Here is a 24,965-nt window from a genome sequence, read left to right on the forward strand (position 1 = left end):
ATCAGAGGCAGTATTCCTGAAGACTACTAAATAAAAAAGAGAGCTTGCCTAAAATTGTTTCGGCTCTGTTGAAGAATAAAAGTCCTCATACCAAACACTGAGCTTCAAGCTTGTTATAACTTATTTTATACAATATTTCCATTCATGTTTGTAGATGTTTCGATAAACTGTTGCATTTATTTGTCATTTTTCCAAGAAAAGTGAATGAAATGAAGAGTGTCTCATGACTTTTGCACAGTACTGCTTTTTAATCATGAACAAAATGTATCAGGAGCATAAAAACTCACAATGCTGCTAAAATAAAAGTGACTACCCAGTGTCTTCTTAAAAGGAATAAGAATGTGTGCATCAAATTTAACAGGATAAGTGAAAATCTGGACCTTTTGTTGACATGAAAGAAATGGGATGACTAATATAGGATTCATCCTCTGTGCAAAACCTCAAGGCAAATAAGATTCTTCAGTGAGGGCCAAAGTGGTAAACAGGTGGACAACCGCACCCTTTTTTGGATATACACTTCTGTTTATCAAAACCAAGAAGCTGCTATCGTATATTTCAAAATAAAGGTAAGCATAGGAGTCGGTGAACCTCTTGAGGAGCTTTTCATGAAATAACCGTCTGGGGAATCCTGGTGAAGACTGACATTATGTCTTTCAGAGGCTGTTTGCCTCTGAAAAAATACACGAAATACATAAACTGTGGCTATATTTTCTGAATGGTCACAACTAGAGATGGCACAATTTGGATATCTGCCGATACCGATATGAATCCGATAGTGTTTTTTAATCAATAAAACAGTTTTTTTTTTATATCTTGCTGCATTTTGTATAAGTTCATACTCAAGTTTAAAAAAACAACAACAATAAAGCTATTCTGTTATACCTGTATGCAAAAAAATAGTTCCGTTTCGCAATACTGATCAATCTAATAAACTTAAACCTACACCATCCTCCCTATTCTGGTATTTTAAAGAGTAAGCAACCTAACTAATAGGGTTCCAACTCCCAGCAACAAATAAATAAATAAAAAAAAATAGGGAACCATCCCTCACCCTCCACCTCATGATGCTTAATCGACGTAATCAACCTTAATTTGATGCAGTGTGGAAAAAAAATGCACAGAAAGAAATTATTTTTCAAGAATAATTAAATAGACTCAACATCTTTCTTCAACAGAATTGCAGACTGCACAGATGGTACCTTCCCAAAGGAAAAAGTAGTATAGCTTACTAGGGTCTATTAGACTTAACAGTTACTATATACATTAATGGACTTCTATAGATTTTACATCAGATTAAAACTTTGGGTGTAAGATTCAGATAATTATTAAATAATTAAAAGCTAGACATTTTAAATGAGAATAAGAAAGAAAAGTATGTCTTTGTGCCCCCCTTTCCCTGTTCATGCCCTATCGGCCCCCCTGGCTAAACTTTGCTAGATCCGCCCCTGCACAGTAACCAGCCGTCAGCTGCGTAGAAAAAGATCCTGGTGTAGAAAGTAATATTAAATAAATTCTAACAACAGCTTATCAAGCTTAAACGTGCTGCTGTTGTTCAGCCGCTGGTTTCCTCTTTCTGGCGCGAAGTGGGCGATAAACAAACAAGAGCGAAAAGCCGATCAGCTGATCATTGATCAGTTTCACGATTGAAGTAGCAACAGGAGAGAGAGAGATCTTGATCATCAGTTATCCACACACTTCATTTTTTCCACAAATTGCATTAAGACTGTATGTAATCAGCTTGAAACGCATCTGCTCCAACGGGTCAAGGATATTTCTCCACCGGTGTTTGCACACGAGGTGACTTTTACTCCTCTCGCCACCTAACTTGCATTCACTTCCTTTAAAGGCCAACACAAGTTAACACGTTTGATAAGAAAGGAGAGAAAAATGATAACTATGTAAGTCTGGAGAAAACAAGCGAGAGTAACTAAACAGGAAACAAGCCCTGTTTTTGTGTCTGAAATCCAACTGAGGTCATAGGGATTTAAAAATAACTGATGACAATAACTTGACCACAGTTCAAGACTCTACAGGGAGGAACTCAGTCAGTGAGGACATCCTCCCAGTCTGCTTAGAGAAGCTTTTGGAACAAAACCATGGCAGCGAGAGCTTTCTGGAAAACATAATCTTCTTGTAATTACTCAAAGTTGATAGCTGCCATCTGTGTTTTACAGTAGGAATAAGTTTCCTCGTCTAATCAGATATTTCCTTTGGTTATACTTAAGAGTAAGATGAGGGTCTTTATTTGGAAACCGTGATTAAAAGCTAATGTCACGAGAAGAGATCAGCTGTGGTTTCTCTGTGGAGGCTGATGTCAACACGGAGCCCCGAAACATGTAGCTTGGTGATAACGTGGAAGGATTTGGGTGATTGCTTTCAACAGAAAAGGTTTAGGAAAGTTTGTTACTAAGGTAAGACAATAAAATTAGGTTCAACAGTAGTTCAAGTATTTTTTTGCACTGTTCTGTCTACATCTGGTCAGTTTTCTGTCAAAGTTATCTCTCACTTTTTAATGAGCTGAAAGTTTTATTGTCCTTTTCTGCTTTTTACTGTAAGTTAAACAGCAAAGTCATACCACGTCTAACCTTTTGGGCTCAACTAACTCACTAAATATTTGATTTGGACGTGACGAACTGGTATCCATTTCATGGAAACAAAGGACCACATGTCCGATCGCACAACAGCGTCTGGCTGAAGTACTTAATATCCTCCAGTGTCAACAACAGCCCGGTGTTTTTTCTTTTCCTTTCTTCTTTGTTTCTATATATATTTCTCTGGGACATATGGAAATGTAGTTAAATGTAGACTTTATTATTTTTGAACCACAGATAAAATGTGACACTTTTGAAACACGCTTCATAAATCCGCCATTCTTTCATAAATTACTTTCGCGCTGATTTTTCACAAAGGGAGTTAAAAATGTAATCCAAGGTTGGGACCTTTAAGAAACAAGTTTTCATTCCCAGGAGGCCCAAAAGGTGCAGACCACCAAGGAATTCGTAAAATGAGGGGGTGTGGAGCCGTCCAAAGCCCCAAGGAAAGTAAAACCATTAGAATATGAATGGCTGTCTGTCACTCTGAGCCCGGTTTCCTGGCTTTTCAAGGTTAATGCATTTATCGGGCTGAAAGGCAGGATTAGCCACCCCGAGCTGCAGAGACACAAGTTTAACCCTCCACACACCAAAGACTGGGGGGTTTAAATCTAACCGTGCATATGTTAAATGAACAGTGGTTACAATAATTAGTTTTAGTTCTATATTTAGTGATTGCAACTCCTAAAAACACAATTTGATTGGACTCTAGAAGGACACAAAGGTATGTAAGAGCAAGTTTAAACATTTGTATGACTATTTACTGCTGTGCAGTCACTCACCATCCTCGCTGGTGTGCGTCTCTGTTCCTCCCTCATTGTCTACCTCCTCCAGAGCTCCATGCTCGCTATAGGGGCTCTCACTGTTGGGGACAACATCCAAATTACCAGGGTCACAGCCACAACAGGGCTCAAGGACTAAGGTACATTTCAACAACAGACACACAAAATTTTAATGATAAAATGCCATTCGAGACAAGATGAAAAGCAGGGAGGTTTTTTACAATTAATAAGACATGGAGGATGTTCAACCAGCAGCCATTATCAAGAGTTTCCCATTGTGTGGTTAGGAAGTCTTTCTAAATGATCATCTGGAAATAAAGAGTGAGAGCTGACAGGAACGCCTCACATGACCGCAGATTACCCCGGCCAGGAAATGAATGTCTCCGTCCAAGCTAACATGTCAGTAGCAACCTCCTCTTTAGGGAGAGGAGGAGGCAACGATTGGAAAAGAAATTCCCAGGGGTTGTGCCTCACTCGGGGAGACACAGCCACGCTGAGACAGGTGATTTACTCTGGCCAGAGATAAATCGCTGTCAGGCTGCGGTGACGTGGGGGCAGCACAGAAAAGGAGAAACAGAGGTAGATAAAGTCGGGAAGAAACAAGCGATAAGCCTTATATACAGATGTGAGGCTGGTTTTTGTCTCGCTTGACTGCAGTCTGCTCTGCATTTCAACTAATCAGCCCCTTCCTGCCAGGTGACCTCTTTTTTCTTCTGTCATGATTGTAGAAATTAAAACGATTGTTTCAGCCTGTCTCTCATCTAAACACAGTCCTGAAACATGAGCTACCTCGTCACGTTCTTCAGCTGCACGTGTTGAACTGGTATGTGTTATAACCAGTGTTGGTCAAGTTACTTGAAAAAAGTAATCAGTAACTAATTACTGATTACTTCCCCCCAAAAGTAATCCCGTTACTTTACTGATTATTTATTTTTAAAAGTAATTAATTACTTAGTTACTTAGTTACTTTTTAAAAACACGATTTACAACCTGAATAGGTGATAAAGTGATAGATCTTTCAGCCCAACTGCATAATCTATCATACAAAATGTAATCAAATGGAAAAGTCTCTTTTTAAAACTTGTTTTATTAGTTTTAATCTTTTAACTTTATGCATCAAGTAAAAATTTAACTATATGCAACATTCTCTGACTGGAAGAAATTAGTTTAACATTTAAACCTATTTTCTGCACATTCCAGCACATAAAATAAAATATTTTTTGTGTTTACACTCAGTCTTTCAAATAGATGCAAGTGAAACACAGCAGAAAATAAATAAAGTCAAAGACTAGCGATCCTGTTGCTCTATTTTCACCTGTAAAGCAGGAGTGGGGTAGGCGGAGGTTTACCCTGGTGCAGGTGTGCAGCGGTCAGTGGAAGAATCCGCGAGTTTCTCTGTGAGTTTCCCATTACGTCGTAGCTACTCAGTGCTTGCTCGGAGGTTTAGGGGTTTTTTTTGCTGTAAAAAGAAGTTTTCTTCCCACGCACAACGGACACTAATGTTTTTGTCACTTTTTATAGAATCAAACTCAAAGTAAGGTCAGTACTTCCACGCTGTAAACGCTGCACGCTCATACTCTCTCTGCACTCGATATATGATCCATTGTTGATCTGCACACAGCTGTTGTCATGAACGTCACACTCGCTTACGTCACTGTCATGAGACATTCTCGCAAAAAAAAATATCACGGTTTTAGTAACGCAGTAACGCAGCGTTCCTACGGGAAAGTAACGGTAATCTAATTACCGTTTTTGCAATAGTAATCCCTTACTTTACTCGTTACTTGAAAAAAGTAATCGAAGTAACGTGTTACTGCCCATCTCTGGTTATAGCTCACATCGACTCCCCAGTGTGAACATCTCTGGATGTTTGGTTGCAGTAAATGCGGCACTTCACCCGATTTAGGTATAGCACCGTCGGCATACGTTCTTATTTCTTACCAGTAGTCCCCGCCCGCCATGCACTTCTCATAGATGGGCCCATCCAGTTCTTTGACATCAGGAAAGATGGTCTCGTGGTGGATGATGATCGTCTTGATGATCTCATTGACGTGGGCCTGGCACGAGACCTGGTCCTGGCTGTCTGGTGTGGGCATGAGTGTTGGGCCAAAACATATGGCCAGGTTGTATGGGTCCATCATGTTCTCATCACTGTACTGGGACAGACTGAAGGGAGGGACGGAGGTAAGATGGAGAGTGAAGAAACAAAATATAAAGGAGTAAAAGGTTGGAATATTTTAGTATAAAGTATTTCAGACAAATCATTGAGCAATCATGATGTTTAGGATTTTTTTTGTTAAACTCACTGGTTGAGGAAGGCAAAGAGGTAGCGCATCACAATGAGGACCGATCTGGGAATGGTCAGGAGGATCTTACGGATGTACAGCGCTCTCTCATACAGGTTTTCTATTCCTTTTAAAAAATAAAAATAAAAAAAGAGGGGTGGGGGGTCAAAAAGAGTATGTTGTTAGCAATAAAAAAAATTTATAAACCAAAAAAATAAAAGCATATATAACAAGTTTTTCTCTGGTTCAGTCCATAGAGTAGATGTCTGGGGCTTGCACTTCAAATTCAAATTCAAATTTTATTTGTCACACACACACACAACCATACACAGTATGACATGGGGGTGAAATGCTTGTAGCTGTGCAATGCCCGACCATTAAATGACAGAAAATAAAGTTTTACAGTATTTACAATTTACAGGTTACTACAAAATTTACAAATTAACTTAGAAATTTACAGTAAGAAATGTGCAAATAGCAGAAAGAGATTATAAAGATTATAAATTATAGGAATTATAGGATTATAGGAAATGTGTGGTGGTGCGTGTGGTGATGTGATGTGTGGGAGAGTCCAGTCCTACACCAGGTTCAGGTGTAATCTATCGACGATATCCACATACTCTCAAGTCTAAAGAAATAAATATAGAAACTTTAAATATTTAAACGGGCACACAAGTTTAATTGTATTAAGTCCTCGTGGACACAGGCGAAATGTTGACTCTGGTGATTACGCTCACCACAACTTTGGTTTATCACCTGATTCTTTCATAAAGGAAGAAGAAGTGAAAATAGGAGCTCTGTCACGCGCACACTTTGTTTACTTTTTCAGAAATATCATGAAGTTTGTGTGAAACTGCACCTCTGCCGGACCCTGATTCCTTCCTGGACATGTTTCCCACATCTTCTGGTCGTGGTGAACTCTCTGTTGCCCTAAACTCACACAGAAGATCATCTTCTTTGGACGATGGTGTTTCTTTTGAACTTTTGATTTGTACTGGCTAACTGGAGTATTTTTATTTATTTATTTTGTTTTTATTTTTTTCCTTTTCTTTCCTGTTTTCCTGTTTGTTTGTTTTTTGTGTTTGGTTTCTGTTTTTTCTTTTTTTTTCTGTGCTTAAATGTTATTGTTTTTGAATCTTATGTCCTTTGTCTGGTGTGACGTTATGTAACTTTGAACTTAAAATTTTATAAATAAACATAAAAAAAAAAGAAAAAAAGAAAAAAATCACGAAAAAAAGAGCAGCTTTCTTCATCAAAGTCTTTATGATCATTTTCACAGAGAAAAAATATTGTGCTTTAGTAAGATGCAGCCGGAGAACGTCGACCTTTCTGTCCTTCGTTACTATCATGTTTGTCTCAGTGTGGCACCTGAAGCCGGCTGTTTTACCCAGCTAAGCTGGGGCTGTGCTGGCTGGGCTGCTAAAAATAGCCATGTCACCCTCCAGCCACTGTGTGCCATCTGGGATTTGGGCTTCTGGGATACTTGTGATGCATTTCATTTTTCATGAATACCTAACTTGGATTCTGTGAGGCTCTCAAGCACTTCGGAAGCTGCTATTTAAAGATCTATTCGAAAGCAGACTTATACATCACATGTGTGCAGCACATCCTCGCGAAGCATTCTTACCGCAAATTCCAAAATGAAAGATATCCCAAGCCGCAGTGCACCGCTGCGGTGAAAATGAAACAGTCAACTGAGAGCGGTTAAATGATCTCGTAGCTGGTCTGAGCTGCTCCATATGGGAATAAGGTTTATATATGGAGCCTGCTGGGCGCTCGGCCCACGCTGCAATCACTGGCATGCAGAGCTGGGAAATGTAAACAGGGAATCCCCATCACTCATCCAACACAAATGTGTAAACGACGGTAGACCCAAGAAGCTCAAGAGGACACACTTCACACACTTGCGAGTACACAAAGAACACACGCAAATACACGGGGCGCACAATGACTCCCGCGGAGTCGCACGAGGCATCGGGGCGCACGCTACGTCCGTGTGACTTTGTGCATATTCAATTGTTCTTTAACAGAGCTGATGTGATGTAATGCAGTGTCATTCAAGGAGCTGACTGAACTGTGAAACGATTCAGACAAATTCACAATGTGACCATTCTTGCGAGGACTCCACTGCAGATTCAGCCCAGGGCTGCGAACATTCAACACTCCAACAAAACTCTGTGGTCGGCTTTGTGCCGCTCACAACAGATCGGCTCCTGCTCAGAGCTCAACACAGCAGAGCAGGACCCACAAAACGCAAGTCATTGTTCAGACTTCAGACTTCAGAATGACAAAGAGTTCAAGCAAGACTACAAGGTGCAAATGTTCAAACTTTCATTATCGGATATGTACAACCCCCCCACAAGGCTACAGCTAGAGCTAATTATTTTAGGTCTTTAAGACAATAAAAACACCAGTATCTAAATCCATCTAAATTAGTAGGGGTGGGGGAAAAAATCGATACTGTGTAGTATCGTGATATTTTGTTTGCTAATAATGTATCGATACAGGGACAGCAGAAATCGATATTTTGTTACAAAAAGGTTTTTGTGCTCTGACTTCAGAGCATGTTGATCCTTTTTCTGAGCAAGAATCCTGACATTCCTTCACTGTCCAAATGTGTTTAACTTGTTTTGGCAGCAATAAACATGACAGTTTACTTATTTTAATTTAAGACATGTTTTATTTTAATTAAGTTTAAAACTTTTTTATTTAATGGAAAATTATATTTTGTTTTAATTTACTTTCAAATTCTTCAGTTGCTGAAGGGGCTGCATAGTTTTCATAAACTGTATAGTTCAGAATAGCTATAATTGTACCAGATGGTTGCGTTCAGTTAAGTTGGACTAGACTGTAATACAAACCGTTCAGTTTGTCAACAATAAAACTGAAATGAGAGAAAGACTGAGTGTGAGACTTTGATATTAGATAAAATGAATATTGATAAAGTTTACCTTTATGTACAGAATCTGAATATCGCAAAATATTTTAAAAAATTGCAATAATATCGTATCGTGCGTTAAGTATTGTGATAATATCGTATCGTGACATGTATGGTGATTCCCACCTCTATAAATTAGACAAATATGCTCTTCACTGTAACGCAAAGTATTTAAAATAAGTATGTAAACAAATAAAACTTGTTACAGAAAAAAAATCAATCACTCATAAAAAGCGACTGACTGATAATACACAAAAATATGTTCTTACTGATGCAGGACAGCAGCTCATTGAACCTCTCTTTGGGGAAAAGAGGGTTCTCCAGACCGCGGAAGTACAGTTTGAGAACGCCAGCCACCGAATTGATGTCATGATTATTCTCATCGTCTGCCAGAGGGTCATTTCCTAAAACAAAGAGAAGCGAGCAGGTCAAGTTGGATTTATTTTATTGCATCATTTTAGGTGACATATACCGAATTAAAAATAAAACTGGAAACAAATATAGTAGAGATCAAGCTGTTGACGAGCATCTTTTATAGTGAAACCAGAACCCCCGGTACCTCTCTCAAATGAGTTCTTGATGTCGTTGACTTCCAGCTGAGATCCAGGTACACGAAATATTCCTTGGTGCTGGAGGCCTGTACAGGGAAAAAACAAAACCAAGAAAGAGGATGAGGAAGCAAAGAAAAGCAGAAGACCAACTTATGAGCTTTAATCCACCTGTGACACTTAAGTTACTGTAACTAGCCTGCAATATTTTTTTAGATTTATCTCTGAGTGTCATCAGTTGGTTGCCAGATAAGATGCAGAGGATGTTATCTACAGTTACACCTTTCAATGCTTAGAATTATAAATCTGCTTTAGTCAGTGATATTTAACCTCCTAAGACCCGAACTCTTCCACGACATGCATTTTTAATTTCTCTTTGATATTTTGGCATATTGGAGCCCGATGAATGTAAAAACAAAGAATTATTTTTGTTTTTAAGAAAAATAATAGCCACATATGAGGATATTTGTTTAAAATTTTGATAGAACAGTAGCAGTATAATGTCCTTGTAAGTGGATATCAGGCCCTTGTAGAGCAAAATGTAGTATTTTGGTCTAAATAACCCAAAATGTGATGTCCACATATGTGGACACCAGGTCCTAGGAGGTTAAACTCAACAGTCATACAAGTGAGAGGTTTCTCTTTCACAATATGTATGGGAATTTCAGTAGAAGAGACTGCATAAAGATAAACAGGGCGGAATTTGCATATTTCCATGGAATAAACTGAAACTCCAACATCTGCACCTGTGAAAGTGTTACTTTCTCCCACACTAGATAAAGTTGGTTGGGTTATAAGAAGACCTCAAACAAGGTATAAATACAGCAACTACTGTAACACTGTAAGGGCTGACAGTACGCTACTCACCATACAAATTTATGTAGCGAATACAACTCTCAACCACACGAGGAATAGCTTGTCCAGAGTCCTTTGAAGAAAAGTCAGATGAGTAATTCGTCATTTTGTTACATGTATAAGAGCCTAACCAATACTACACTTCTTTCAGTGATTTGTTACAAAAAAAATAAAAAATCACTGGTGTATAATGTCCTTGTTTTTCTTCATTAACACATAAAATCAAAATTGTGTAAAAAATATGTAATAATCAGGATTATATCACATTTTAAGGAGGTAATTTATCCAAAATCTGATCAATTAAAACACGCATCTCACTTTTGTGTTTTCTTAATGCATATCTGGTGCATGCAGACTGCTGACCGGTTCGATGTATTGATTGCGGCCCAATAGGAGCCGTTAAAAGAATATAATCATGCACACCCAGTGAAAGTGAAGCTGGTAAGTTTAAATACAAAGTGTGATCTTATTAAGACAGACTGACTTGACCTCACAGCTATTCCTTTGCTCATGCTCAGTCTCCCATAATAACTCAGTTTCATGGATGTCGTGGATTATCACAAAGTCTACAAAAATCACTAACCAACTGGAATAGCAACACCGGACGCCTATTGAAATGTGCTTAAACATGCCTTATGTCTTTTTTTATGCAAACAATCAAGAGCTGTGCTTAAATTAACAAGAGCTTATCCAAAAGGGCACAGACTCCATATGAAGTTCGGGCCTAAAATGGCAAGATAAGAGCACTTGGATGTGCACTCAACTCTCCTTCTGCATGTGTGCTGGCTCCTCTTGTAAATCACTGCTGGACGGGACTCGGTACATGCTTTTAATGATACAGTGGATCTGTTTACAGCCCTCAGGGGTATACAATGAGCCCAAACACAACAGCCATACTAAAATCGACTAGCTACGGTTGGAGTGCAGCAGTGAGGGTTGAGGCAGAAGCCGGGGTGCTGCTAGATTATGTAATGCGATCTCTTTGGATATGAGAGACTGATTTTGATCTATAGGGAATATAAATTTGCACAGACAACTGAAACTGCAGCTGTAACCTTCAACTCAGTCTGTCTAAGTGGCAGGTAAATAATTTGTTAGTACAGAATAGATACAGGAAATGAGAAAAGGTTCGCAGCACGAGCCCCCCAACATGCCTCAGAGTTTCTACCTGATGTCGAGTGTGTGAGTTCCGTCGTCCACGGCTAAAGAGAAATGTTGCAAGAGTCGGAGATGATCAGAGATGGGAAAAGGGGAAAAAAGCAAGATCCAGATTAGCACCTCAGCAGCTTCCCACCAAAGCTTTTACTAAGAGAGCGTTACATTCCACTCTGTGCTGGCATCAAACCCATAACAAAACAGCAGGAACTGGACAGGATCGGGCAGGACTCGACACGGCCACCGGCGAGAGGCAGTGAAGAGACCGGAGGAGGGGGGGCAGCACACCTTATCAGTTTGGCATCCGCTCCCCGACTGCCATCTATCCTGCTGTTTTCACTGGCCTCTGCTCTTACTCTGGAAGCGGAGGAGAGAATATCTCCCGCCAGAGCAGCTCAGTGATGCCAGGTCAGCAGTGAGTCAGGGGAGCTGATGGAGACAAACATTTATCCTTCCAACTGCTGTTCCCTTCCTCCTGCTGCCCTCCAAATCTATCAATGCCACCACCCCACACATCTGAGAAACAGACCGCCAGAGCTCGCTGACTCATGAGGAAGGTTTCCAGAATCCATCTTAGCGCAAATGTTCATGTTTTGTTGTTGATAAATGATGATCAAAGCTAAGACGCTTACGGGGGAACCCACCAAAATGACCAGAAAGCCAGAGGGAAATAGAAAACGGATAGGAGAAGGTGAACAGTTAAGCGGGAGACTGGCAATCAGTACCTTAATAAATGACTCCAAATTGCCATTAAATAACCTAACATTAAAAACAGAGCGGGGTCTAGCCCGCCGGGTGCCAGTGAGGGTTCTGTACGGCCCGTTGGGATGTCTAGAACACAAAGAATGAATCAGAAAAGGCAAACAATGCATTTTGTGGTTTCCCTCTTTGCACATTTATGTCTTTTCAAAACCTGAACTGAAGAGGAGGATGACTAATCTTCAAAACCTTTCAACTCCAGGTGATGGCTGGATGGATGAATAAGGGGATTTTTTCAAACACAGCTGAAACCCATGAAATAACATTTTCTTTATAGCCTTTTTTTTAAATCCTCCACCAGATACAACAGGCCAGAGAAATGCCAGACCCACTGGGAGCTTTGTATGTGTCAGCATCCACCTCGTGACAGAGCCTGCAGGTGACAGTCCCTTTTAGTTAGTGTGTATGTTATAAAGCTGTTCTTGAGATGTGGAGGACTTAAGTGAAATGAATCCATGACTTAGGTTCCCTTTGCTGCTCAGTCATAGTGTTAAAAACCCATCAAACTCTGCAGAGCACACGAGGACACATCTGTCTTATGTTGTTTGACCAAAATCAAATTTTGCTGAGAAGAAGGAAGATCTCATTATTCATATCATTACTAGTAGGGCTGCCACGATTAGTCGACTATCAAAATCGTCGACGACTGATTTAATAGTCGACGCGTCGTTTGAAGCTTTGCAAGATCACAAAAGATGCAGGAATAAGTAGTAGGATTTAAGAGTGTAATAACGGACTGAAACAGAAGATGGCAGCACTGCATGTACAAGGATGCCAGCTGCCGTTAAACCCCGAAGAAGAAGCAGCAGCTCTGTCCCATAATTCATAGCGCAGCCCAGCTCAGTTTCCAACAATATCGGCAGCTAGTTAGTTTTAATATTACTCTTATTCTTCTTTCTGGGTCACAAAATAAACGTTTAATATATTTCCAGGCGAGAATGTAGCTGTGTAAACCTCAAATATCTGCTCAGTTTATCAAGACACCACATATTTTCAAAAGCACTCCGACGTTTTCAGAGACGTCTGTTACCCACTAGCTGGAGCCGTGAGAACACCGGACTCCCGGCACATCGTTTTCAAACCCACTGCCGTCTTTCGCTACTCAGGTTAAACATATATAAGTCACTTAGATAACTTAAAATGTTATTGTTTGGCTTTTTTTTTTAGTATTTTATTTGTTCCTGAGTAAATCGGTTTGGCTGAGCTTAAAGTTATAGTTTTTACACAGCTGAATAAACGTCAAGCAGACAGCTGATTATCAGAAGTGTGAGATGCTCCAGAATATACTCCGGTGTCCTGTTATATTTTAGATAGCAAGGAGTTTATTAAACTTCACTGAAACAATCTGCAAATTTCATTAAAATTTAAGAAACTATCATCTTGTCTTTATTTTTAGTTAGCACATACCTTAAACACTTAGAGCTGTAAGCTAATGATAGTTATATAAGAGCAGATGCTGCTGGTGCAATAAGCTGTAGTTTTACGTCCAATGGATGCATGATCTGATTAGTCAACTAATGGCAAAAATAATCGGTGACTAGTCGACTATCAAAATAATCGTTTGTGGCAGCCCTAATTACTAGTAATCAAAAAACATGCCCTTTCTGGTGAACGGTAAACATAAGAAATGCTTTAGTTTGAAAGTGTGACCCTTCCCCTGCAAAAATATAGGGGTAGAGTAAATTTCCCTCCTCGAAGAGGCAAGTTCAAATTAAACTTCTATTCCTTGTTGAGTTACTAGCCACCAAATATGGTTCCTTTCATCAAATTAAGCACATTATCTGCTGATAACAGCCAGCCAACGTCAGTCGATAGCGACTCTCTTTAAATTGATTTATTTAACCGGCCTATGTCTACTACTGCAGAACCCTTTGCAACCTGTCTCTATCTCAGCCTTTCATTTTGTTGTGTGTCCGACTTCATCAACGCCATCAGCTGTCACTGATTCCTGCTGGTCTCCCTGTATATGGTGTCCACCCATGTGCATCAAAGGAAGAGAGGTCCTAGAACTTACCGACAGAAATATCATAACATATAAAACTAGTATAACTAGCTAAGTTACGTAACTACAGAAGTAGTGAAAAGAAAAACTGTCCTGAAGTTTCAGTCGCTGTTGAAAGGGAAGTGAATATGCACAGGTGCTGATGTGTCTACTTTACCTTGTGGTCATGTATTCAGCTCGGTGGCCTGAGATATGAGAAAAGAGACAAGGTGTGACAAGACGTTAGTTGGGTGGACATGCCAAGACTCATCACTGCAGTCCCTGCAGGGAATTGTGCATATGGCTAACAAAGCATTTGCCATCTGCTCACAACCACTGGCCTTTTGAGCAATTCAAAAAAACCCCACACACGCCGTTTATCCACATAATATTACAACCTGTGCCGAGACAGTTACATCAAAATGTAGTTCAAACATCTAACAGGACACGGATGCACTTTTAAAAGTTATGGGCGCATGCACACGCACACAATGCACAGAGCTAAGTTTAAAACGAGCAAAAGAAGATGAAGCAAAAATAACTACCAAATGGTTTCGCATAACAGGAAGACGCTCAAATTCTTGGGTGACTCAAACTGTACTTCATGCAGACACCAAAATGACTAAGTAGCATGTGGGAGAAACAGGAGGGTTTTTTCTTCCTCTTAACTTAAGGCTCCATTAATCATTCAGCGTCGAATTTGAAGGAGACCACCGGGGCTGCCTGTTAGAACAATGAACTGACAAATACAAGCTGAGCCCTTTAGGAGATCCCACCAGTGTAGAACAAGGGGGGGCCTGTTCTTATACATGGCAGGCCATTAGGTTTCAAGCAAATCAATCACTAAGATGGATAATACAAGTTCATAATTCCCCCTCGGCTCTGACTTGCCTGGTTTAAAACCAGATTACGATCTAAGAGCTTTGACTGGTGACAAAAGCAAACAAACAACAGGAAGTTTGCCACAGAATAGACTGAATTTGCTCAAGATGGACTGCCAAATATAATCGAATTCAGTAAAGTACACAATTATTTGTTACACTAGATGTTTGGATATTGATTGGGGTTGACAAGTCATTTTGGCTGGTAGATTTCCCATTTTAAGGTATGAATTAAGCACAAGTACAATACAGTGTAGAGTCTAAGGGTAAATACAGGGTCGTGAATGTACCTTCACCAAGTGCCCTCTTCAGCAAGTCGTGCTTGGCCTGCAGTTTGGAGATGAGATTGCTGCCTTCCAAAAACTCACGGAATTTCTGTGGAGAATTTAGAGTAATTACCCAGCAGCCCTGAGCACCGGCAGGAGCACCCACTCTTAAGACGGCAGTCTGTGACGAAGCAGCCAAGGGCAAAAGGACGTGCTAAGCGCCCCTTTTAGAAACCCTTATCAGAGCATGTCCATCCCTGGATTGAAACAAGATTGCAGCTGGCAGCTGGAAATATTCTGGGGCAGTTACTCCTCTGCCAGCTGATCAAAGATTTCATAGGAATGATGTGCACAAGTTAAACATCACCTACAACCCAAATATCAAGTATATTCACATATAGATAAAAGCTTTGACTACATGTTCTAAGATTTATTATATAGATTCTGTGGTTTATGATCAGACAGGAATAAATCTGTTGTAAAGCTGCATTACAGACAGCATGGATTTGATATTTATTTCTGTCGTCTACATTAAAAATACATTTTAAAGTCATTACTTTCGCTAACTTGCAGCAGACGTCATCTCTGCACTCACCATGAAGTAGAACTGCTCCGTCTCTTGCTGGTTGGCTCTCCTCTTGGCGATGCTGGGCTTGCTGAGGTACGTCTCCGACACTGTGGACTTGACTGATTCGGTGGACCGGCTGTGGTGGAAGCACTCAGACACATCGTAGTCTTCAATGGTCACCATGTCCTGGATGGTGGTCAGGGTCGCCTCTGATGTCTTTTTGATCTGTGAAAAGAAGAGAAGCTGAGAAAAGGCTGATGTCATCTCTTCAATATCACTATGTTACCATCTCAGTATACACAGAAACTCACTTCACTCCCTGAAAACCACTCTCTATCCCATGACACACTTTAAAATTCAGTTTCTGACGAGGTGAATGTTCCCTAAAATAAAAGAATTTGCAGACGGTTCAAAGTGACTCACGGGGTGCAGAGGTGAACAGTGTCAGATGGAAATGCCAGATTGAGCTGTAGGCTTTTAAGATCCATTTTCATAACCACGTCTTCCTGTCAACAGTTCTTCTCTCAGCGCTTATAAACACCAGGACTTGGCCAAGCATGCCCCACCACTTAGTGTGAAAGATGTTCGACCACTGCTGCAAGAGCTGCAGGGCATAACTGTGTCCATAATATTATGACATAAGATGGCACAACATGTGACATTCAAATGAGAGAGTAGATAAAAGTACACACACATCCAGGGGTAAAAATTGACCATTTTGGCACGTTTAAGCCTTCAGAGTCATCCCAAATGTAAATATTAGGGGTGCAACGATACACAAAATTCACGGTTCGGTGATACTTTGGTGTCACGGTTCGATTTTTTGATACAAAAAAAAATGTTCATGCCTTTTTTTATTTGTCATTTATTAAAATTATAAATATATATTTTAACTCAAAAGTACAGTTTTTAATTTTAATGTTGCTGAAACAAAGTAATAAAAAAATAAATCCATCTGATCGAGAAATCACTCATCTTTGGAAAAGAGAGTTTATTACAGAGAAATGTCTCTTTCCAAAATAAAAGCTATACTATACGCTTCTTCTGGGCTATATTCTCAGCAGCATATTAAACATATCAGGTCCCCATAAGGAGAATCATGTGCTAACGGCTGTCTAAATGACTCGGGTAAAGTTTGTAGCATGCGTGCTTGTTGTTTGTGTCTGCTTCCACTTGTCTTTGCACTAGGATGATGTCAGAGTAAATGTGCAGTCATATTCGTTGTGTTCCCACAAGTGCCGTCAGCGTTAATCTCGTTAAAATGACGTTAACGCCACAACACGGCAAATCTCCATTAACGAGCTACCGCGGATCGCCCCGTGCGTGGGGCTGGACGGCCAACACGTTAACGAGCTAACTGCGCTAACGCACTAGTTCCCACCAATGTAATTGAGCATTGCGTGGCACAACCAACATACTGTTTTACTTTTGTCCATGACGCGCTTACCTTTAGGGTCATACTTCACATGAAGACCAAAATAGTTCCAAACGCCACATCTGAATGAGGGTGGGGGAGGTTCAATTTGCCATGTTGCAACGAGCTTAGCTTCTGTCTTGCTAGCTTGCCCTGCGCTCAGTGAATCTGCGTTCGACTACTCTGCCTAGGCTGCACTGTCGAGCGCAGATCCACTGAGCGCTCAACACAGACAGCATCGTCAGAAGAAAAGTTGATAAAATAAATTAAAAATGTTGTATTGTTCGATACATATGCGTACCGAACCGAAAGCACTGTATCGAACGGTTCAATATTGATACGAGTATTGTTGCACCCCTAATAAATATGTATATAAGGGATCAAGGCACTTGCAGAGTATGGACCAATGGCAATACAAACAGAGCAAATATAATAGAAAAAGTAAAGGAGGCAGACAGGGAGGCATAATCAAGAGACTAAACTGAAGAGTGTTAAGTGTGAACATGAATCACTGATGTGGAAAAGCCACAAAAACCCCCAAACAACAACAACAAAAACACAAAAACCCACCAACAAGCACTTCCCTGGAAAAATTAAGCGAAACTGCAGCATTTCATGGAGACACTCACCATGTCAGTTCAATCACTGAGATTTTAAAAAGGTGGGGAACGCACAGGTCAATGGGACCCTGAATGTAACGCAGCTGGAATTCCTCTTGATTATCCTTAATGATCAGAATGACCCCACCTCAAAAGGTAGTGACCCCATTTGTCAGTTATTTAGTGAGCGCAACCTCAGAGGTAATGAAAGAACAAGGCGAATTCCTCATGTAACAATTATACACACTGAGACAACTGTGGATTGTGGCTTGTTTCTTTTAAACTGCATGACCCGTGACTCATTTCACCTTCAAAGAAGAAGAAAAAAGAGTCGCCCTGAAAACCAAAGAAGACTTTTCAGCTTTCATGTGTTGCTGTGATGAATTACGCCGCTGACACACATGCTCGGGCACACAGAATGGATGTAGTTACAGAGTTATCCACCTTTCATGAAGGAAAGGAAACACGCAGACACGGAACATGAAATGCTAGATTCAGTAAAGTGAAACTTTTAAATGACTAAAAAGGCAAATTTACACAATGACAGGCAACTTCTAACATGTAGCCGTTGGTTAGACTGAGTGTGTTTGAGTTCCTCTCCCTGTGTTCCTGGCAGACTCATTCAGAGTGCCACCATGGAGGCGAGAGGCCAAGCTGTCATCATGAAGACAAGAGCCATGCATGTGTGATAGAAATGCTCCTAGAGAAAAAGTTGTTGAGTTTATCCATTATTCAGCAGACGGATAGTTACCAGTGTTCGGTGCAGGGCTCAGTTACAGCAGAGCTCTTAGAGAGACTCGGTGGATATGCGTGTTAACCCGTAAATTATAAACCATAAATCCGGTGTCTCTATACTTTGATATAGACGTTTCAAAAGTAAGCAAGTAGCCATCATTATCTAAACTGAACTTAACTTCAGCACTGTTAAAAGCAAAAAATAATTCCAGTTAGGGCTGCTCAATTAATCCAATTTTAATCTCGATTACGAGCTGGGCTTTCAACGATCATTAAAAATGACTGAGCCGATTATTAGCCCCTCCCTCGTGCTTTACACTAGCGCTGCTCCGTGTGGCAAATCGAGCGCACCTCTCTGCATTTCGAACACGTGTCACAACAATTAAGAGCAGCGGTCCCCAACCTTTTTTGCGCCACGGACCGGTTTATGCCCGACAATGTTTTCATGAACCGGCCTTTAATGTGTCGTGGATAAATACAACAAAATAAAACTAGTACCGGTACCGAAAAAAAAAGAAGATTTATTCATAACACACGTGAAAAGACCCAGGAAAACCGAGTAAACGATAAAAACGATAACAAAATAACGCTGAAAACCGATAAAAACCCTGAAAACTATACATTTCACACCTGAGCCTCAACTCTCGCGGCCCGGTACCAAACGACTCACGTACCGGTCCGAGGCCCGGGGGTTGGGGACCGCTGATTAAGAGGACCCGAGGGAAGCTCGGAAAGCTAAGCAGAAGTTATTTAGAGAGGAGAGTGACTGCCGTTGGTTGAAAAGAGACGTAAAAAAAACCTTCAGTGGTGTGGAAACATTATGGGTTCGCGGAGTCAGACGTGGATCAAGTAGACACAGTGTGTAAACTTTGCTACGGTGTCGTAGCTGCACCACAGAGCAACACTGCAAAGTTCACTAAACATAGATGTTTACATTTTTCATTTATTTTTTATATTGCAAACATTTGCACTGTTATCAGTATTTGCACACTATTTTATATTATTTTTTGACAATCTTTAAAGTCATTATTCAACACATTGTTATTGTTAAATAAATATCGTCAAATAATCGAGATCTCAATTTCAGTGAAAATATTCGTGATTATCATTTTTGCCATAATCGAGCAGCCCTAATTCCAGTCGCAAAAAAGTGGAATAAAGGTTTATTCTGCAGGGAAGCGCACCATTCCTAGTTAATCCTACATCCGTCATCAGAAGTCAGACTGCAGTCCACAGCTTTCAACAGACCCTGCAGTACAGTAAGTGTGTAATTTGCTGATCTTCCGTTATGAGCACACACACAGGCTTTGATGTGCTTCCTTGATATTTATCTGGAGGAAAAACAAACACTCCCTGCAAAGATGATGCTATTAGATTGCCAGGGTTTAGTGTGAAACATCTTGAGAATAACCATTAAGTGTGCTCGTGTATTCGCAGGAGAAGACGACAGAAATCAGAGGAGGAAAATTAGTCTGTGTGAGCACTGGGTCATGCAGAGGCAAATGAGATCTAAATGGGCAGATTATTAAGTCTGCAAAAAGACAAATCACACTGACTGACTGATGAGGAGAAATGAAATTATGTCCTTAGAGAAATGAGTTTTTTGATGAAAGAAATCCAGCAGGATTACGCTAAGCCCTACGCCTAAATAAAAGTGAAATCCAGCGTCCTTCTCCCTGTGTTGCACTCTATCCAGCGCCAATGCAGAGTAAATTATTCAGCGATGTTTTCTTTCCCCAACTTCACGGCAGCCAAAGAGGTTTGAGGAAGCAGCTGCACTTCTCTATGAAGCACTGCCCTGTAGTTTTTCCTGTCCAGATAAAGACAGACGCTCCTTCTCCCTCGTACGTTTGACAGTCCAGCTTTTAGGTCGCCACAGTGCTTAGAAAGTTCATTTTCCAAGGATGTATCTGGCACGTCATGCCCAGGAAGAGAGGCCATCTGGTGATCCTAACATGAGGCAGCGGCGCCCTCCAATTTTGACCCACCAGGACATCCGCTTCAGCGAGGCAGGAGGACAAGGGCATGAAGCAACCGGGGCTTTTCAACCACACACACAGTCACAAGTATATGCACAGTTGATTAAACACTATATGTACTGCAGACAAACTGTGGTGACGCCAACAGGACTCTGACTCGTCTGGTTATACTCCATGAAACACCACAATCTGAGTCTCAGTAAATAAGCTGTGACTGAGGATCCTTTTCACCACTGACTGACTGATATTTTCTTCTAATGATGTGGGGTGTATGTGTATATACTAGGGGTGCAACGATACACAAAATTCACGGTTCTGTTCGATACTTTGGTTTCACAGTTCGATATTTTTTCGATACAAAAAAATGTTCATGCCTTTTTAATTTGTCATTTATTAAAATTATAAATATATATTTTAACTCAAAAGTACAGTTTTTAAATTTAATGTTCCTGAAACAACAAAGTAATAAAATAATAAATCTATCTGATCGAGAAATCACTCATCTTTGGAAAAGAGAGTTTATTACAGAGAAATGTTTCTTTCCAAAATAAAAGCTATACTATACGCTTCTTCTGGGCTATATTCTCAGCAGCATATTAAACATATCAGGTCCCCATAAGGAGAATCATGTGCTAACGGCTGTCTAAATGACTCGGGTAAAGTTTGTAGCATGCGTGCTTGTTGTTTGTGTCTGCTTCCACTTGTCTTTGCACTAGGATGATGTCGGAGTAAATGTGCAGTCATATTCGTTGTGTTCCCACTAGTGCTGTCAATATTAATCTCCTTGAAATGACGTTAACGCCACAACACGGCAAATCTCCGTTAACAAGCTACCGCGGATCGCCCCGTGCGTGGGGCTGGACGGCCAACACGTTAACGAGCTAACTGCGCTAACGCACTAGTTCCCACCAATGTAATTGAGCATTGCGTGGCACATCCGACATACTGTTTTACTTTTGTCCATGACGCGCTTACCTTTAGGGTCATACGTCACATGAAGACCAAAATAGTTCCAAACGCCAGATCTGAATGAGGGTGGGGGAGGCTCAATTTGCCATGTTGCAACGAGAGCTTAGCTTCTGTCTCGCTAGCTTGCCCTGCGCTCAGTGAATCTGCATTCGACTACTCCGCCTAGGCTGCACTGTCGAGCGCAGATCCACTGAGCGCTCAACAGAGACAGCATCGTCAGAAGGAAAGTTGATAAAATAAATAAATAATTTTGTATTGTTCATACATATGCTACCAAACCGAAAGCACTGTATCGAACGGTTCAATATCGATATGAGTATTGTTGCACCCCTAGTATATACACATACACACAGTCGGTCATAAAGCTTGTTAAATTCAATTATTAAAGTTGCTGAATGTATTTTGCATATTCAAATAAGCCGCACATACTGTAATTCTGCACTCATAGTTCATTCCTGTAGACGTATAGTTTAGACGTCTGTTTAACTAAAGATCTGACCATCTGATCAAAGGGAATATAAAATGATGATGAATGCAGATGAAGTTGTGAGGCCTGCTCCTGTGTCTTTGTAAGAGGATAAAGAAGAAAGTGCAGCGATGTGGAGGGAGAGAAGCAGAAAGGAGAAGCGGGTCAGACGTGATACAAAGTAACAGCCCGATGGAGGCGACTGCACTCTGAACCAACAAAAAGCCTTTCTTCTCCATTTTCAAGAAAACAAAATGTAAATTTACTCAGGCGTGCTGCAGATGCATTAAAACAAAAGAGCCTGAGAAGCAAAGAAGCACCTACAATGTCAATGCAGCACAGGTGGGAGCAAAACGACAGGCTTCACAGAGAGGCTTTCAGAGGCTACCTTCGGGGCATGAGCAAGAAGAAAAAACACAGTTTGTAAGCTTGTGTCTCATCTATAACTATTTTCCATCTCACCTTGGATGACTTCTGGCTGAAGTTAACTTTGTTGAGCATCTTTAATTCACTGTCAGCACCGTGCATCCAACAAATACACACATAACAAAGCTGCCAAATCTCAGGCAGACAACAAAACTGAGACATGTTTGACGCAACTAAATCCCCTGCAACACAAACACCCGGATTGCATTTTCCGTTTTTCTTGCCCCCATTTTACCTCTTCATTTTCAATCTTCAGAGTAGATATACGAGACTGCAGCTGCTGGAACCTCAGTATAAGCTCCCCATTCACTGGTGGCTGCACTGAGATCTGACATACCTGGAAATATAGACAAATCACAGCATCACTGACCAAGAACCTGAAATTTCAAGCCATCAGAGAAACAAGGTCACGTAAGCTCTAAATTTAAACAGGATGTAGGCATCCAAATTCTTTTTCCAATTGCAAGGCAAACCACAGTGACGTCTCCCAAATGAATGCAGACACCGATGCAAAAACAGCTAGTAAACAGACACGCTATCAGCAGAGTGCCAGCCAAACAGTAAAATCCCTAACACATGTTGAGCTTCATGACTTCAGGGGACGTAATAACATGTGATTTGTTAATTTCAGTACCCCATAAAACCTGATCCGGCAGCCCATACCCAATAAAAAGCTCAAGCCACTGAATATGTGACCTTGTTAAGGCTGAGATATTTTTATTTTTCAAAATTAAGCTCAAAGGTATTCAGTATATTTGCACCACTTATTAGATATAACCCAGCTGCACCACATACTTCGTCTCCCATGTGAGGCTGGAACTCAAATTTTGCTGGAGGACAGAAGGCCGTAGGGTACATCTCCATGAACCTCTGTCGGTCACTTCGTGGATCTAAACTGTCCACTGCATTTTCGATGATGTCAAGACCCTCGTGGCGTGACGTCTCCAAGTTGTATTCGGCAGACAGGTAAGTCCGCAGGGCACGATTCAGACTGGCGTGGTAACCCAAATCACAGCACTGGATGGAAAAAAAAGGCAGATTTTCAGAGAGTTAAACAAAATCATTCAGTTATTATTATTCATCAACTTTACACTCAACCTTTGGCAAAAAAGTAACTGAATAATTCAGCCACAGACTATTGTTACTTAGCCACGTTGCTTATTTCTTCACACGTTAAGCAGATAAAGACACCTGCAGTTGATTCCAAGTGTGACAAATGCATTTCCAAGTTCTGTAAATCCAGACCGTGATGCAGAGGAGCACTCGACGACAGTGAAAAAGCCACCCTCAGCGATAGTAGCAACAGCAAACCAATGACAAGAAGAGAAAGTAGTTCATTTGCACAGACCTGGTGTGTAATACCAGACAAAGAGTAAATTTGTGTTACTAATTATTTTGCTGTGCTTATTTTTATTTAGATGCTGTAAATTATAAACCATGGATGCAATAAAAAAATGTTTTCAATTCTTCTTGTTATAAGTGAAGAGCAACTCTCAAATTTACACAGAAATATAAATGAGCAATAGCTGGCTACATTTTATGGTAAAAAAAAAAAAGACTAAATGACATCACTTTCTGAGCCAAAAGTATTGCCTCTGTGTTGCACGACTCGAGCCGTACCTCCGGGATCTGATTTGCCAAGGTCACTGCTAACAACAGCACCCACCTAGAGCTCCACACAGAGAAACACAAAATGGCCTGAACAACTGTCGAACACGATGCTACAACCAGCCTGCTTGTACACTTTGTTTTTCACTATAAAAAGTCTCTTCATCAATAAACAAATGCTTGTGAGCCTGCACACAAAGCTCACGCAGAGAGCATCTCTCACACAATCACACACACACATACACACACACAAACACACACACACACACGTCCTGGTGAGATGTGAAGGCTTCTGAGCAAAGCAGGGAGAGGGGTAATTTCAGCGCACAGCATGCCGCTGAATAGAGGTTGCATTTTTCTCTCCCTCGCTCTCTCTTCTCTCCTTCAGTCCTGTCTGGAATATAAAAACCCAAACACTTGCCAAAATCCCAGCCGTCTCCGGTTTCCTTAGAAACGCGACAGAAAGTGGTGCAGTAAGTTTATCTCTCTCTTTCAAAAAAAAGAAAAAAATAACTCAGGTAATGAAACTGTGAATACGTCATATATATCTGTATTGCATAAAGAAAAACAAAGAAAAACAACATGATCAGATTACGTAACAATCATCTTTAATATAAAGAAAAAGCCAGTTCAGGGTCACGCCCTCTTTATTCAACCAATCTGAAACATGTGAAAAATAGCTGTTACATAATGTATAACTAAATATTAAACACAGGATTTCAATAATGACAGAGGATGGTAGGAGGAAAGAATAGCTTTCATCACCAAAGTTAATAAAGCTGCTTTAATTTGGTCCTGCACTATAATTTCCATCCCACAGTCTAGTGTCCAGAACTCTCTTATATTAAGCACAGCTGCTAAAGTCATCAGTCTTTCTTCTGAAGGTCAGAGAAAAAGCCCTGAGCAGTAATTGGTCTTTTGCATAAGAAGCTCAAACAAATATGAGAAAATCTTTTTTGGGATTGGAGGGGGTGGGGGTCAATGTCTATAAAAAGGGGTGAAGTAGTGATTAAGGTTGGGTAATCTTCTCCATAATCTAACTGTCCTATAGCAGCCTGGTATCATCAAATAACCTATCCGCACCGTTACTGTGGTGGCGCACAATTATTATCAACTTAACAACAACGCTACTGATTTGATGGGTATTTTTGACATTGTTT

The 24,965-nt window shown here is 40.5% G+C and overlaps 1 protein-coding gene across 3 annotated transcripts in view; it reads right to left on the reverse strand.

Moving 5' to 3' along the window:
* The window catches only part of srgap1a (SLIT-ROBO Rho GTPase activating protein 1a), a 95,159-nt gene that overhangs the window by 13,326 nt on the left and 56,868 nt on the right, over positions 1–24,965 (reverse strand). For 2 of the 3 annotated variants that reach the window (XM_087842882.1, XM_087842884.1), the window contains exons 7-18: positions 22,993–23,214; positions 22,433–22,534; positions 15,637–15,834; positions 15,066–15,150; positions 14,073–14,100; positions 11,880–11,985; positions 10,012–10,072; positions 9,156–9,233; positions 8,866–9,000; positions 5,680–5,785; positions 5,315–5,539; positions 3,374–3,453 (exon numbers count right to left, since the gene is read on the reverse strand). In XM_087842882.1, the coding sequence (XP_087699008.1) occupies positions 3,374–3,453; positions 5,315–5,539; positions 5,680–5,785; positions 8,866–9,000; positions 9,156–9,233; positions 10,012–10,072; positions 11,880–11,985; positions 14,073–14,100; positions 15,066–15,150; positions 15,637–15,834; positions 22,433–22,534; positions 22,993–23,214 (1,426 nt within the window). Of the gene's footprint in view, positions 1–3,373; positions 3,454–5,314; positions 5,540–5,679; positions 5,786–8,865; positions 9,001–9,155; positions 9,234–10,011; positions 10,073–11,167; positions 11,202–11,879; positions 11,986–14,072; positions 14,101–15,065; positions 15,151–15,636; positions 15,835–22,432; positions 22,535–22,992; positions 23,215–24,965 lie in introns of all 3 variants that reach the window. The other variant, XM_087842883.1, reaches the window with a different exon arrangement.

Source organism: Neolamprologus brichardi, chromosome 7, assembly GCF_056152115.1.
Source record: "Neolamprologus brichardi isolate AB-2024 chromosome 7, ASM5615211v1, whole genome shotgun sequence".
Taxonomy (NCBI): domain Eukaryota; kingdom Metazoa; phylum Chordata; class Actinopteri; order Cichliformes; family Cichlidae; genus Neolamprologus; species Neolamprologus brichardi.